Source organism: Mya arenaria, chromosome 11 (assembly GCF_026914265.1).
Source record: "Mya arenaria isolate MELC-2E11 chromosome 11, ASM2691426v1".
NCBI lineage: Eukaryota > Metazoa > Mollusca > Bivalvia > Myida > Myidae > Mya > Mya arenaria.
Window position 1 is genome coordinate 13,462,820 of NC_069132.1, and position 18,114 is coordinate 13,480,933.

The following is an 18,114-nucleotide window of genomic DNA, read 5'->3' on the forward strand; positions in this document are numbered from 1 at the left end:
TGGGGCCTTATTGACACTTAACGAGAGGCACACTGTTGGGGCCTTATTGACACCAAACGAGAGGCACACTGTTGGTGCCTTACTGACTCTAAACGAGAAACACACTGTTGGGGCCTTACTGACACCAAACGAGAGTCACACTGTTGGGGCCTTACTGACACTTAACGAGATACACACTGTTGGGGCCTTACTGACACTAAACGAGAGGCACACTGTTGGGTCCTTACTGACACTAAACGAGATACACACTGTTGGGGCCTTACTGACACTTAACGAGAGGCACACTGTTGGGGCCTTACTGACACCAAACGAGAGGCACACTCTTGGGGCATTACTGACACTAATCGAGATACACACTGTTGGGGCCTTACTGACACTAAACGAGAGGCACACTGTTGGGGCCTTACTGACACTAAACGAAAGGCACACTGTTGGGGCGTGACTAACACCAAACGAGAGGCACACTGTTGGGGCCTTACTGACACTAAACGAGATACACACTGTTGGGGCCTTACTGACACTAAACGAGATACACACTATTGGGGCCTTACTGACACTTAACGAGATACACACTGTTGGGGCCTTACTGACACTAAACGAGAGGCACACTGTTGGGGCCTTATTGACACCAAACGAGATACACACTGTTGGGACCTTACTGACACTTAACGAGATACACACTGTTGGGGCCTTATTGACACTAATCGAGAGGCACACTGTTGGGGCCTTACTGACACTTAACGAGATACACACTGTTGGGGCCTTATTGACACTAATCGAGAGGCACATTGTTGGGGCCTTACTGACACCAAACGAGATACACACTGTTGGGTCCTTATTGACACTAATCGAGATACACACTCTTAGGGCCTTACTGACACTTAACGAGATACACACTGTTGGGTCCTAACTGACACTTAACGAGATAAACACTGTTGGGTCCTAACTGACACTTAACGAGATACACACCGTTGGGGCCTTACTGACACTTAACGAGATACACACCGTTGGGGCCTTACTGACACTAATCGAGATACACACTGTTGGAACCTTACTGACACTAATCGAGATACACACTGTTGGGTCCTTACTGACACGAAACGAGAGGCACACTGTTGGGGCCTTACGGACAATTAACGAGATACACACTGTTGGGGCCTTACTGACACTAAACGAGATACTCATTGTTGGGGCCTTACTGACACTAATCGAGATACACACTGTTGGGGCCTTACGGACACTAATCGAGATACACACTGTTGGGGCCTTACTGACACTAAACGAGAGACACACTGTTGGGGTGTGACTGACACTAAACTAGAGGCATACTGTTGGGGCCTTACTGACACTTAACGAGATACACACTGTTGGGTCCTAACTGACACTAAACAAGAGACACACTGTTGGGGTGTGACTAACACTAAACGAGAGACACACTGTTGGGGCCTTACTGATACTAAACGAGAGTCACACTGTTGGGGCTTTATTGACACTAATCGAGAGACACACTGTTGGAGCCTTACTGACACTTAACGAGAGACACACTGTTGGAGCCTTACTGACAATAAACGAGAGGCACAGTGTTGGGGCCTTACTGACACAAAACGAGAGGCACACTGTTGGGGCCTTATTGACACCAAACGAGAGGCACACTGTTGGGACCTTACTGACACTAATCGAGATACACACTGTTGGGGCCTTACTGACATTTAAAGAGATACAAACTGTTGGGTCCTAACTGACACTAAATGAGAGCCACACTGTTCGGGTCTTACTGACACTAAACGAGAGACACACTGTTGGGGCCTTACTGACACTAATCGAGAGGCACACTGTTGGGGCCTTACTGACACTAATCGAGATACACACTGTTTGGTCCTAACTGACACTAAATGAGAGGCACACTGTTGGGGCCTTACTGACACTAAACGAGATACACACTGTTGGGGCCTTACTGACACTAATCGAGAGGCAAACTGTTGGGTCCAAACTGACACTTATCGAGATACACACTGTTGGGGCCTTACTGACACTAAACGAGATACACACTGTTGGGTCCTAAATGACACTAAATGAGAGGCACACTGTTGTGGCCTTAATGACACCAAACGAGAGGCACACTGTTGGGGCCTTACTGACACCAAACGAGAGTCACACTGTTGGGGCCTTACTGACACTTAACGAGATACACACTGTTGGGGCCTTACTGACACTAAACGAGAGGCACACTGTTGGGTCCTTACTGACACTTAACGAGATACACACTGTTGGGGCCTTATTGACACTTAACGAGAGGCACACTGTTGGGGCCTTATTGACACCAAACGAGAGGCACACTGTTGGTGCCTTACTGACTCTAAACGAGAAACACACTGTTGGGGCCTTACTGACACCAAACGAGAGTCACACTGTTGGGGCCTTACTGACACTTAACGAGATACACACTGTTGGGGCCTTACTGACACTAAACGAGAGGCACACTGTTGGGTCCTTACTGACACTAAACGAGATACACACTGTTGGGGCCTTACTGACACTTAACGAGAGGCACACTGTTGGGGCCTTACTGACACCAAACGAGAGGCACACTCTTGGGGCATTACTGACACTAATCGAGATACACACTGTTGGGGCCTTAATGACACTAAACGAGAGGCACACTGTTGGGGCCTTACTGACACTAAACGAAAGGCACACTGTTGGGGCGTGACTAACACCAAACGAGAGGCACACTGTTGGGGCCTTACTGACACTAAACGAGATACACACTGTTGGGGCCTTACTGACACTAAACGAGATACACACTGTTGGGGCCTTACTGACACTTAACGAGATACACACTGTTGGGGCCTTACTGACACTAAACGAGAGGCACACTGTTGGGGCCTTATTGACACCAAACGAGATACACACTGTTGGGACCTTACTGACACTAATCGAGATACACACTGTTGGGGCCTTATTGACACTAATCGAGAGGCACACTGTTGGGGCCTTACTGACACCAAACGAGATACACACTGTTGGGTCCTTATTGACACTAATCGAGATACACACTCTTAGGGCCTTACTGACACTTAACGAGATACACACTGTTGGGTCCTAACTGACACTTAACGAGATACACACCGTTGGGGCCTTACTGACACTTAACGAGATACACACCGTTGGGGCCTTACTGACACTAATCGAGATACACACTGTTGGAACCTTACTGACACTAATCGAGATACACACTGTTGGGTCCTTACTGACACCAAACGAGAGGCACACTGTTGGGGCCTTACGAACAATTAACGAGATACACACTGTTGGGGCCTTACTGACACTAAACGAGATACTCATTGTTGGGGCCTTACTGACACTAATCGAGATACACACTGTTGGGGCCTTACGGACACTAATCGAGATACACACTGTTGGGGCCTAACTGACACCAATCGAGAGGCACGCTGTTGGGGCCTTTATGACACTAATCGAGATACACAGTGTTGGGTCCTAACTGACACTTAACAAGAGGCACACTGTTGGGGCCTTACTGACACTTTACGATATACACACTGTTGGGGCCTTACTCAGTGCTCCAGCCAGGATTTGAAAAGGGCAGGGTGCTTGGTCCAAAAAGGCACTTGTAATGCGCTTTTAATGAGCCTAAATGGGGCACTTGCAAAGTTCAATATTTTGATATTTTGGTACTAGAGCTCTACTTTCATTACTAATTGTTATGATATCCAAAGATGTAGTTATTAAGTCATACTTCTGTATATTTATTATTTTCATACTAATTTCTGAAACATAACCTGACTATATGTGCAGTAATATCAAAATTGGTAACAAACTGTGATTTAAATAGAAGTAAAGAATCATGCTTTATTCGCAGTTTAATCTATGGCATATCAATGCGCAACTCTTTCAACAACAGTGTTATGAATGGGAGAAGTCACTTCTCCCAGTTTTCAGCCTACTCTCACTAGGCTGAAAACTTTGGGAGAAGTGACTTCTCCCTTCAGTCAATTTAGGGAGAAGTGGGGAGACTTTAAGGAGAAGTGATACTTTCGTAACACCTGATACAAAAACTATGCCATAACACACACCTCAGTTTATATAGTTTATATTCACATTCAAACTGATTGCTATAACTATATAAAATGTTCATAAAAAATGTATCATTTTTGGCTCAGCAAAAGTGTATTTGTCAATGTCACATAGTTTATCTCCAAATAGCATCTTAAAATGAAACAAAAACCAAGACAGCTAAGGATTTGAAACAATCAAAATGACTAATAAATGACCTGTCAATATAGTAGGGGGACGAATCTTATTTTGGTACGTTCGGGATAGGGTACGAATGTCACATTCAGCTATGCTGTTATTTACTTGTCTCTGGCTAAATAATTTTAAATATGCTGACATTTAAGAACCAAATGACATTTAAATCACTGTCCTTGATGAAAACTTTACCAATACATAATGGGAGGTTGAGAAATTAACTCGGAAAATTGTTCTGACAAAATGGCGATCTCGCCGATATTTTTGACATCGTAAACAGGAGAAAAATACTGTAAGTATTAAAACTCCACATAAAGCAAAAAAAATAATATGTTTTTGTGTTTACAAATCAATTTTTTATCATGAACATTTCACGAAAACCAATTAAATATTTGGTGATACGTCATGTTATTGATTTTCTTAGCGCCACCTTGCCGATGGCCCGAGATGGCTATGACCGTCTGCTTCAAAAACATCAATGTTTAAAATGTCTGGCATTGTTTGTTCAATACATATATCAATTACTTTTTAACTTCATCAATGCTTGACACGATTTTTCATAATTATGTCGCCTTTTCTATCTCATTTTAATGAACGTATATCATATTATCAGGTTCTTCTCAATGTACATTCTGATTGGTTAACTTTCAATAGCTCCGCCTACCGGCGATGTTTTGGTAATTGGATGACACGGCCCAATTATCGGATTAGGGGATTACCCTATGGCTAATTGCGATGTTTTGACTAATGGGACAGTGGCCAAATACTCGCTGATTGACAGATTTACAATGTGTTAAAATTTTGGCGAGGTCAATGTCGCTTTGATGACACAAATGGGCGATTTATTTGTTTTATTTATCATCAAAGGCGGCTCTGTCAATGAAAAGGGCACAGCGGGGCGTTTGAAAAGGCAGCAGGACGCCATAAAAGGGCAGCGGGGCGCCCCGCCACGCTAATTATGCTTAGCTGGAGCACTGTTACTGACACTTAACGATATACACACTGTTGGGGCCTTACTGACACTTAACGAGAGGCATACTGTTGGGGCCTTACTGACAATTAACGATATACACACTGTTGGGGCCTTACTGACACTTAACAAGAGGCATACTGTTGGGACCTTACTGACACTTAACGATATACACACTGTTGGGGCCTTACTGACACTAATCGAGATACAAACTGTTGGGGCCTTACTGACACTTAACGAGAGTCACACTGTTGTGGCCTTATTGACACCAAAAGAGAGTCACACTGTTGGAGCCTTACTGACACTTAACGAGAGGCACACTGTTGGGGCTTATTGACACCAAACAAGAGGCAAACTGTTGGGGCTTATTGACACCAAACGAGAGGCACATTGTTGGGGCCTTACTGACACTAATCGAGATACACACTGTTGTGGCCTTATTGACACTAATCGAGATACACACTGTTGGGGCCTTACTGACACTAAACGAGATACACACTGTTGGAGCCTTACTGACACGAAACGAAAGGCACACTGTTGGGACCTTACTGACACTTAACGAGAGGCACACTGTTGGGGCCTTACTGAACGAGAGGCACACTGTTGGGGCCTTACTGACACTTAGCGAGATACACACTGTTGGGGCGTGACTAACACTAAACGAGATACACACTGTTGGGGTCTTACTGACACCAAACGAGAGTCACACTGTTGGGGCCTTATTGACACCAAAAGAGAGTCACACTGTTGGGGCCTTACTGACACTAATCGAGAGACACACTGTTGGAGCCTTACTGACACTAAACGAAAGGCACACTGTTGGGGCCTTACTGACACTTAACGAGAGGCACACTGTTGGGGCCTTATTGACACCAAACGAGAGGCACACTGTTGGTGCCTTACTGAAACTAAACGAGATACACACTGTTGGGGCCTTACTGACACCCGACGAGAGGCACACTCTTGGGGCATTACTGACACTAAACGAGATACACACTGTTGGGGCCTTACTGACACTAAACGAGAGGCACACTGTTGGGGCCTTTCTGACACTAAACGAAAGGCACACTGTTTGGGCGTGACTAACACCAAACGAGAGGCACACTGTTGGGGCCTTACTGACACTAAACGAGATACACACTGTTGGGGCCTTACTGACACTAAACGAGATACACACTGTTGGGGCCTTACTGACACTTAACGAGATACACACTGTTGGGGCGTGACTAACACTAAACGAGAGACACACTTTTGGAGCCTTACTGACACTTAATGAGATACACACTGTTGGGGCTTTACTGACACTTAACGAGAGGCACACTGTTGGGGCCTTACTGACACTTAACGAGATACACACTGTTGGGGCGTGACTAACACTAAACGAGAGACACACTTTTGGAGCCTTACTGACACTTAACGAGATACACACTGTTGGGGCTTTACTGACACTTAACGAGAGGCACACTGTTGGAGCCTTACTGACACTTAACGAGATACACACTGTTGGGGCTTTACTGACACTTAACGAGATACACACTGTTGGGGCCTTACTGACACTTAACGAGATACACACTGTTGGGGCCTTACTGACACTAAACGAGAGGCACACTGTTGGGGCCTTATTGACACCAAACGAGATACACACTGTTGGGACCTTACTGACACTTAACGAGATACACACTGTTGGGGCCTTATTGACACTAATCGAGAGGCACACTGTTGGGGCCTTACTGACACTAAACGAGAGACACACTGTTGGAGCCTTACTGACACTTAACGAGAGGCACACTGTTGGGGCCTTACTGACACTAAACGAGAGGCACACTGCTGGGTCCTTACTGACACCAAACGAGATACACACTGTTGGGTCCTTATTGACACTAAACGAGAGGCACACTGCTGGGTCCTTACTGACACCAAACGAGATACACACTGTTGGGTCCTTATTGACACTAATCGAGATACACACTGTTAGGGCCTTACTGACACTTAACGAGATACACACTTTTGGGTCCTAACTGACACTTAACGAGATACACACTGTTGGGTCCTAACTGACACTTAACGAGATACACAATGTTGGGGCCTTACTGACACTTAACGAGATACACACCGTTGGGGCTTTACTGACACTAATCGAGACACACACTGTTGGAGCCTTACTGACACTAATCGAGATACACACTGTTGGGTCCTTACTGACACCAAACGAGAGGCACACTGTTGGGGCCTTACTGACAATTAACGAGATACACACTGTTGGGGCCTTACTGACACTAAACGAGATACTCATTGTTGGGGCCTTACTGACACTAATCGAGATACACACTGTTGGGGCCTTACTGACACTAATCGAGATACACACTGTTGGGGCCTAACTGACACCAAACGAGAGGCACACTGTTGGGGCCTTAATGATACTAATCGAGATACACAGTGTTGGGTCCTAACTGACACTTAACGATATACACACTGTTGGGGCCTTACTGACACTAATCGAGATACACACTGTTGGGGCCTTACTGACACTTAACAAGAGGCACACTGTTGGGGCTTGTTGACACCAAACGAGAGGCACACTGTTGGGGCCTTATTGACACTAATCGAGATACACTCTGTTGTGGCCTTATTGACACTAATCGAGATACACACTGTTGGGGCCTTACTGACACTAAACGAGATACACACTGTTGGGGCCTTACTGACACTAAACGAGATACACACTGTTGGGGCCTTACTGACACGAAACGAAAGGCACACTGTTGGGTCCTAACTGACACTAAATGAGAGACACACTGTTGGGGCCTTACTGACACTTAATGAGAGGCACACTGATGGGGCCTTACTGACACTAAATGAGAGGCACACAATCTGTTGGGGCCTAACTGACATTAAATGAGATACACACTGTTGGAGTCTTACTGACAGTAAACGAGAGGCACACTGTTGGGGCCTTACTGACACTTAACGAGAGGCACACTGATGGGGCCTTACTGACACTAAATGAATGGTACACTAGCTGTTTGGGCCTAACTGACACTAAATGAGAGGCACACTGATATGGCCTAACTGACACTTTAACACCATCAGATACTTAACGAGAGACACACAAAGTCACAATGTTTCGATTTGATTTTACCTGTCTCATAAAAATGACTTACAATTACCCAACCACATTTTACACAAACGAACCTCTGTGTGTTATTTATCGTTTTATAAACACAGTCAAATCATTCCTTGATAACATGGAATTGATATCGAAAGTGCATAACTGATGTTATGAGCCGTTTGCATAAAAAACACTTGTGTAGGAAAATATTTGGTTTGAAAATGGTAAGAAAATTCATACATTAATTCATTTAAAACATATTTCAATGTTTGATTAGGGGCCAAAGTTATTGACGCAATATTCTAATTGGTTTAAAATATCCTGTTTAATAGTATCTATTTATTATATTGTTTATTGATAACAATGGATGATTCCGAAACTACGTTTTTAAGGCCATTAAACTATAACACAGGGATTTTAGACATTTAATTTTGCAACTAGTAAGTGGTTTTGTCATATATTCCATTAGAACAGATCGGACATTTGTTGAGTCTAATATATAAATACATCGTCTAAACACATTTATTTAAATATTTGTCACGTGTATGCACGTAGAAAGTGCAAAAAACATAAACGTTGTATTACATTAATAAGGTATGAAGTACAGTATTGTTGCTTGTTTAATGTATAAATATAAGTATGTTTAAAACGCACTAATGTTGCCCTATTGGAAACAGTATGGTGACAGAGGATGAACACTATCAAGAATAATTGGTAAGAATGCCATCACGAACACATAATGATTCTTTGACATTATACATGTCATATTATGCTTAACGCCATGATGTACAAACAACTATTCGACGAAGTTATTTTACAGAAGGTCGAATATTTAAGGTGTTTTTTTTAAAACGAATATTGTACGTATTCAGCAATATCACGGCTTTGTTTAAGTTTACACCTAGCATTGATTGACATTGTATACAGGCAGTAAAATGACAAACTAGATAAGCATTGTTTAAGTTTACGTGTTCAAGTCAGAAGTGTATGGTTTAAATAACAACTGTTAGAGCGTATCAAAAATATGGCACTTGATAACCACATTCGGAGCTCCTCGGCCATTTTATCGAAAACAACCTCGGATGTATGCAGGTACATCAGTTGAAGTAGTTCGTAAAATTTTGAATTATATCATTAATTAAATGTAATGTTTTAGAGTTGTATTTATTGATCTAAGTTTAAATTGATTGCCAGAGAAGTGTATAATTGCAAACATAATTAAGAATCCCAAGAGTTAAGTCACAAAGTTTAACTGGTAAATAAAATTACTACGCGATCTACTTGCAGCGTACTTAAAGGTACCACTTTTTGAGTATGTAAACCGTCCAAATACATCCGAGGTTGTTTTTGAAAAATATGGCCGAGGAGTTCCGAATGTTGATAACCATTGAAATGTTCAGAGCTTATTGTAAAAAAACAAGTATGTGCATAGTCCGATTCTCTAAATTATGGTATTTAATTTGAATTTACGTACTTCACCCACCCGTTGGAACATCTAATTATTAAAAAATAATTATTAAAGATTTTGAAAAAGTTAAACTTTGAGGTATCCATATGTTTTATAAGTACATGGAATAAACAATACTAACGATTCACGAGTTTTGATAGATTGTATATGTAAGGTAGCTCATGTTTCAAGCATTTACCCCACCCACCTTTTACCCACTGATTTAGATGTAAAAAGATTAGAACTTATAGCTGATGATAATGTTGATATCGCAAGAGATACTGCTGGCGTTCAACATTATCTTATCCAGAACATGATCTTGTGAGGGTATGTTAAATATAAAAAATATATTTAAATCCATAATGTTCCAATATCATTTTAGTTAAGATCGAATTTTCGTGCAGCAATTCGTTTTAAACTACATATGTATCTATTTAGCATACATTACCAACACACAGTTTACAAGTGACTATTTTACTTTTAGTTAACTGTGTATGTGTTAATATTGGCAAAAAGTCTAATATGGAGACCATATTGGATTACATGTATATTAAGTACATTAAATGTATTCGTTTGATACCAAAATACTATGAAACCGCATAATATCAAGCGGAAGATATATGTCTAACTATTTAAATGCTAGAGTTGATATGCAATCTCCCCATTGAGGCAATATCGGATTATGTCACTAACCCCCCCTTTTCTCCGAATTCAATCACATGACAAGTATTAATGCAAAATCCCATGCTTTCCTAAATTAGTGCATGGTTGTGTTCTACCATATGCACCCACCTTGCAATCGGCCTGTTTAAGCTCCGATAAGAAAATTCCCATGCAAAATATTTTTTGAAACATGCAAAACAAGTTATATTTTATATTTTTGATTAGACCAACCACCATGTCACGTTCAACACATTTAAATAAATAGTATTACTAGTAGTACCAGAATGAAGCCATTTATGTAGTTACTCAGAATATCATCTAAAAATATTTATGTTTTCAGGCCCGTACATTTGCTATTCTTGCTGTCATCGTTTTGGTACTTTGGTATTTTTTCTGGCAATCAACTCATGGAGGCGAAACAGATGTCAACTTTAGTCTTGAAAACAATGCACCAACAAAAGACAACGTGTTTGATGATAATAGAAGCGTCAGCGATTCTAGTGATAGTAACACTGTACATAATGAAGTTACGACCAAAGACTTTGTTTTATTAGAAAATTCTCAAAGCACTAAGGATGAAACTACATACAATGTTGATTCACGTTATTCGAGAAATTCACAAGCAAGTGATATAACGTCCAAAAATATTGTGAATGAACCAATACATCCAACTAAGGAAGCACAGACAGATACTGATCTAACTGTGGTATTTGGAAAGACTGAAGTTAATACACAATGTCGAGCAGTCGTTGATATAAACCTTAATGAAGACTTTTCACCAGAAGGCCACGAACAATTGAAGGGAACAGTGAGTGCCGCGAACAAAGAAGAAGCAACAAAGGAAAGTGGTATTGTTAAAGTAAATAATGAACATGACGGTTCAGTACAAACTGACGATCAACCCAATGGCAAAGAAACACTTTTGAGCGATAATGGAAAAGAAGAAACGGTGCTTCATTTTATATGGGTTGAAGATACACCATCAAAGGTCCAAAGTCCAAAGTGCAGTTCCGAAGATACCTTTGTAAAAGGGAAAGACTCTTGTCAGTCGGATACCAGTAGTATATTTCACAAAATTGAAATGTATGCGGGGAAAAGGACTATTATCTATGCATACATAGAATTATTGTTTATTTTTCTTACGAATTTTGTTTACATATGCAAACTAGTAATGGCCATTGTTTGTATGGGGTTGCTAAACTTCTTAGGCCTTGTTGAAATTGTCTGTGATGGCCTTTCCAAAGATGCAGAATTATTGCACCCGTTTCTAGATCATTTCGCTGAGATATGTCTCAATGCATGGGACACAGTTATTTCGTATACCATTATAGTTTTGTCAGACATCATTTTTGTATGCTTAGGTGTTTCAGCGATGGTATTTGCTTTAATAGAAACCAAGATCTTGAACTATCGCATACCAAAGAACCCACACGTCATTGTAGCAGCATTTGGAGAATGGGGTCGCAACAATAAGAGTCACTTGGTAGGTTTGACAATTGCTTCTTTTCCCTACTTGTTCGTTCTTTACTTTGTATCCGGGTTTGTGAGAGGCGTGATTGCCGCGATATTGGGGATGATTGTGACTGTACTGACATGGCTATTGTGTTGTTTTGGCCCTCTAGTTTTAGCTCGAAAGTATTCGGAAGATGTTTACATTGGGTTGGTCTCAATATGCGACCGTTTATATAGTTTAATGAGACGATCCAGTTTCAAATTAAGAAACGGCTTTGAACACATTGTAAAGCCGAAAGCTATCGTGGAAAGATTGCGACAATTATTGTCCGATATTGATACAAAGTTGCTGTTGATATATGACCAATGTTTTAAAAGTCTTGAAAGATTCATAAGAACTTTGTTAGAGAAACTATCGAGCCGATACTTCCTGAATGACCAGGTGCATGGCAGAAAGCCACACGAAAGGAAAAGTAAAAAGCAAATTTTCTGGTAGTATATATATACAACGAAACGTCACAAAAGTTGATTGGACTGTGTTTTTCGTATAAAGTCATTCATTTGATTTGGAGTATTTGGTACATATTATTTTGACTCTATCAATCCATCACGCTATTTGTTTCCATAAATTCTTTGTTTGGTTGATGTTTGTGCATTATTGACGAAAGGGACGTAAAAATTGGCCAGCCAACAATATCATTGTAGAATAAAACTATTGATTAAAAATTTGATTAAATCAATCTTTATGAACAAACAATTGTATGAACTGATTAAAGAAAAAAGAAACAACAGGATAGAACAAACGTGTCTTATACTGTTATTACAAAATTTTGTACACATTTAATGGGTATTTAATAACTTGTTCACATCCTCATAGGCTACATTTTTAAGCTTGATATACTAACATAATGACTTGATTAATCAAAGCTCAGATATAAGTTTCGGAGAATGTTTTGCTCATTTCAAATAATCTGATTTTTAAAAAATAAGTTAACTTGAACATCCAATAACAATAAATAACATGCAATACCTATGGCTGTATCATTGTCTTATTTCCTCCATTTTCTTCATATTAATTTTAGCTTTCAATTGAACTATTTTGTGAACTAGTGTAAGTATGATTAGTGGTTAAATAACTATTCAAATCAATATTTCCGAGTTAAAGTATGAAAATGATTAGTATTTAAAGCGATATGGTATTATTTTGCAATAAAGCAAATAACGTGATATCCACATTTCATTGTGACATCGTGCGCTTTAGTTAACACTTCACTTTAGGATTTATGGGATGTTTGTTATTGTGATAAACTGGTGTTTACGAAATGTCAAAAAGGTTAGAGAAGCCAATTAGATAACATGCATTTCGATAAGTTTACATTAGTTAAAGATACTGGGAATGGGACTTTAAACATATAGGATATTTCTAGTTAAATTTAGTTAAATAAATGAATATTACTCTGATTTCTATGCTAAATCAGTTAAAGCATTTTGAAGTTCTAGTATGATTTCGAAAATATTTCATTTTTATTTATAATGAATCGATTTTTTTTATAATTTACTTAAGATGCTTCTGTTGTACTTCTAATATTCCCCCCAATACAGTAAAGTTTGTCTATTCAGACCATTATATTCTTGCTAATTGTTAAGTATACAATTATGTGAATTTTAAATATCATAAATGTGTTGTTTTTTTATAATAATTACCATTAAACTTGTTATAATTACCTTTAAGTTCTTTTCTCATTTATGTTTCTGTTTTTATTATCGTTACCCTTATTAACTGGAAGTGTATATATCAAAAGCTCGTGTCACACTTAACTCGTAACTAAATCTAAAGTTTATAATTGTTATAATTACAGTATCTGAGATCAAGTTCGTGGTGACCTTCAGTTAAAAATCGGTCTACATTAAATATCTGAAGAACGCGATGGCTCAGTGACCTCAAACTTGGTAGTTGATAATATTGCTCAGTAGTGGTCATGACCAGCAGATGAAAATATTAATTTTGAGGTTAGTGTATCTAAGTTGAAGTTGGTGGTGACCTTAAGCTGAACATCGTTTTCCGATCAATATTTAAAGAACGCTATGGCCAAAGGACACACAACTATGTAGACAGGTTGGTCATGACCAGCATATGGACCCTGTTGTATTTTTAGATCAGTGGGTCAAAGGTCAAGGTCCATGTGACCGTATGTTGAAACTACGCACTTTCTTATTATACATTGAACAACGCTTCGACCTAAACTTCGTAATTTTAGAGGTCCCTGTAACATTACCAATACCGTTACTATTTGGCGTCAGTAGGTCAAGGTCGTGGTGACCTTGAGCTGAATATCAGATTTTGTTCAATTACATTAGATGCTTATATCCAAGTAACTTACACTTGGTATGCTTGTGAACTTCATCTGGATCATTTAAGTCATGTTTCAAAAACATTCGCGTTACTGCGATGCTTTACATAAAAAATAGTTTGGTCTGTTTACAATAAAATGTTAACGTAACTATTTGTATGTACATGTCTTATTTCATTATGATGACTTCAAAAATCTGTATGTACATATATTTAAATTTATCATGAACGAATATCAAATTAATTCAACAAATGTTAAGATGACATTCGAAAGTACAACACACGTTTCAATACTTATATCATACAATATTATTCAAACTGTGAAGTTGTATCCATTCCAATGTTATCATGGTTAAAACAGCTGTACTATCTTCATTACACATTAAGTATACAGAATGTGAGCTAGGTTTTGCAAACGCTTCATTCACAACAATACCGATATACAAGCTTTTTAATGGAATATAAATAAAACAAATGAATATGTGAAGCAGGGTATACAATTGCTAAATACCCTTATTCAAACAAAAGTGGGTTCTTACTGGATATCGTGGGTTTAAGGGTCAATTTTAAACTGCGGCAGAAATATATATTGCTCAAATCCCACAAAAATATGAATATCTATATGGACATTTAACAAAATGAAACAGCTCTCCTAACTTTGTAATGCTCATTGCCGTTCTTGCTAATACAGTTAACGATCAAGTCAAAACAGTAGAACTTTCAGGAAAATTAATGGAACACATAGCTGTGGAAAAGTATTCATGTATATAGACAATTAATATCTCTGTTTCCTCTTGACTGAAACGACAGAGGAATGAAACTTCATGAAAAGGTCTGTTTCATACAATGACATTTTGATACAAAAGGCACAAACGTTCTCTCACATTATTCCTGTACACTCCCCTGGTGTGTCATTACTGGTGATTGCGTAGGAGGAAAACCTCAACAATAAAGCATAGCAGAATTTCAGTCGCAATAAACGTCATATATCCCTGTATTAGACAATTATATATAAACTAGTTAATACGAAAACGTATTTTCATCTTCAGAACACACCATACATATTTATATAAAATGAAATTCGATTTCCGACTCTAATTCAAATATAAGTATATACACCATCAGAGTTCTAGGGTTTTAAAACAAAGGCAAATGATGAACAAAATGTATTCATGTCACTGCATATGTATCTAGATATTCATGTTAAAATTGTAGATACGTAAAACGCTTTTTTGGAATAAGGAATTAAATTTAACTTTCAACAGATTTTCATGAAAGGTAAATATTTGCTTTAAAAGGTAAATATTTGTATTTTCTTCCTGCCTTCTAGATAGTCATAGCAGGATATGAATAGTCAATCAATATTATTTTTTTATATTAACATTTATGTCCTTTATGATAAAACAGCATGGTTGCTCTCTTAGACGTGTCAGTAATAACACCCGTGATAGGTCAATACGCACACTTGTGAACAATTGAATAACTAGCAGACGTTCGTCATATCTGTGTGTAATCCGCTAATTGATATGCATGTTAGAAATTGTATTAAATCGAAACCGCAACTAAATAATTGAAATACATAAATACTAAGTAGTAGTTCCTCAATGTCCGCAAACATTTGCTGATCCTCCATATTTAGACGTTGCTTAAATATCCTCCTACGTATATGCCAATATTGTAGGGAAAGGGAACAATTCCAGATAAAGTGCGATATACTTTTAATTGTGATCAATGATGTTTCTGTACCATTTTAAGACCTGTTTAATGACAAAATATGCAAAAATGACAGACTGTTTTAATAACAAGCTTAAGACAATTGAACAAACCAGTAAGAATATATGACATTTTAATATAATGGCTGATGAATTCCCGACGACCACACGATGCTTTAATTAAAAAGAAATGTATGGAAAATACCAACGGAATTCCAAACTGGTCCACTGATCGCAGACAGGTACTCGCTCAAGATTTTGTATTATGCACTTTTTGTGTTACAGAAATGTGGCCAATCATTAGGAGGATAAAACTAAGACACTTAAAGCTGGAACTCTTCAGCAAATGTTGATATTTGCTCAAATATCTTCGATGAAGACTAAACTATCTTTTCTACTATAACTGTATTTTTTTCGTCAATTTCGATATCATGGAGTAAAATAATGATACACTAATTGTTTTCAGATGAATTACCGGGAAAACCTTTTAAAACCAATAACCGTATATTAAGCAACAAATAATTCTAGGTATTCAGAAAGTCACGTGATATGCCAGTTTCGTAATGACATTGTGCGCGTTAAATTAATTTTTTTCTTAGATTATAGTTTCGTTTTTTTTTTATTGCATTTGTTATCATTTGAGGCGTCAAAAGGGTCAGAAAGGTTAGAAGAAGTCATTTAGATATACATACAAAAAAGTTTACATCACTAAAACATAATGGGACTTTAACTTCCAGTTCTAATCTAAATTTACATATTTCATCTGGAAGGAAGTCATGCTTTCTTTAAACTTCTAATTAAAACCTACATCAATTTTTGTCAATATTTTTGACAATAAAACGACACTAGCATATGACGACTGGACTGGAAAAGCTAGTGCTTGACGACATATAATCTATATTTACACATGACTATTGATCTATAACTGCATTGATTATGTACATATTCTATGTAGAATTGGTAATACCACTACGTTCCGGCATTGTTTCAACAACACAGGATGCACGGTTAGAACAAAAGACAGCAACGAAGAATCACTATGGATTACTGCATGGTAGATAATCAAAATAAATACCAGAAACTCCCGGCTGTTGCATATCATTAAAACTATTGGAACATATAAGAACTTTAGCGGGAACATGCTGTCTACCGATTTAAGTCATTATTTCTATTCATAATATTTGGGTGATGACATACTAGTACTTTAAAATTTATTGTCGAATGAAAAGTGCTGACAAAAAGTGAAAAGGTTAAGAGCAAATTAAGTTATCCGATGTTCAAATAAGGTTTTTGTTTTTAAATGCCATTGGCTGTTATGTGAAATGTTGGTGCTGGATTACCCCATTTATTGTTCTATCTATTGAAGGGTATTGCTATGTAAAATACATGATCGAAAATACACAACAGTAATGTTGTGGCGGTTTGTATTTTTTTCGAATGAAATCGTAAGTGAAATTAGCGATTTTTTTGTATTTATCAAGGTCAAAACCGCATCGTAGCCATACTTTTTACCAGTATGACATTAACATATTTTTACTCTACACATTAAAACCTTTTTAATGCTATCAAACAAATACGGGGTCACCGGGTACCTATATCTGAAAAAACAAGGCAAATCTCAATCTCAGCTCGTTATACCACATAATTGTATAGCATGATTCAACATTTCATATATTTTACTCTTTTTTAAAAGAGATAATTTTGATTAATATATAAACGTTTTTCTACAACTTGTACATGAGACCAATTTTATTATTTTGAGTACAAACCTAATTTTTTTGCGCTATAAAAATCTTTAGACTACTAAGCAATGAGTTTTATCATCATAATGCATATGAGAATGCACTTAGGATAGATTTTTAAGAGAGACAAAAATGAATGATTTTGAATCATGCCGTCTTTTAATGTGAAAAAATCGGTAGAGTCTGTGTTTGAAAAATGCTATTCATGGCTTCGCTTGAATTATTGCCTTTTACCTATGGTCTTGTTATTCAACAGAAATAGAAAACACCAAAAATAGACAAAACACTTCAATTATTATAAATGTTTTCAAATCTTGGAATAGTAGAAATAGCAAACTTCAAATGTATTTGACATTTATTTAATGCACTTAGTCTACTTGATAAACTTCAAGTTAAAACA

General features: G+C 38.2%; 2 protein-coding genes across 2 annotated transcripts; one reads left to right on the forward strand and one right to left on the reverse strand.

The window, feature by feature from the left end:
• Positions 1 to 5,978: 5,978 nt before the first annotated feature.
• Positions 5,979 to 7,532, reverse strand: LOC128208339 (uncharacterized). Its single transcript, XM_052911897.1, has 2 exons — positions 7,387 to 7,532; positions 5,979 to 7,227 (listed from the first exon to the last, which is right to left on the reverse strand). The coding sequence occupies exons 1-2, from the start codon at positions 7,530 to 7,532 to the stop codon at positions 5,979 to 5,981; spliced, it is 1,395 nt and encodes a 464-aa protein (XP_052767857.1).
• Positions 7,533 to 8,484: 952 nt separating this feature from the next.
• LOC128209194 (uncharacterized) lies at positions 8,485 to 13,559 on the forward strand. Its single transcript, XM_052913119.1, has 2 exons — positions 8,485 to 8,572; positions 10,799 to 13,559. The coding sequence occupies exons 1-2, from the start codon at positions 8,519 to 8,521 to the stop codon at positions 12,404 to 12,406; spliced, it is 1,662 nt and encodes a 553-aa protein (XP_052769079.1). The 5' UTR covers positions 8,485 to 8,518; the 3' UTR covers positions 12,407 to 13,559.
• Positions 13,560 to 18,114: the final 4,555 nt, after the last annotated feature.

Coding starts and splice junctions, on each gene's coding strand:
- LOC128208339 (XM_052911897.1), bottom strand. CDS start 7,532: ATGAGTATCTCGTTTAGTGTCAGTAAGGCCCCAACAGTGTGTATCTCG. Junction 7,228..7,386: donor GTCAGTAAGGCTCCAACAGT/GTGTGTCTCGAT, acceptor TATCTCGTTAAG/TGTCAGTAAGGCCCTAACAG.
- LOC128209194 (XM_052913119.1), top strand. CDS start 8,519: ATGAGCCGTTTGCATAAAAAACACTTGTGTAGGAAAATATTTGGTTTG. Junction 8,573..10,798: donor AAATATTTGGTTTGAAAATG/GTAAGAAAATTC, acceptor TTATGTTTTCAG/GCCCGTACATTTGCTATTCT.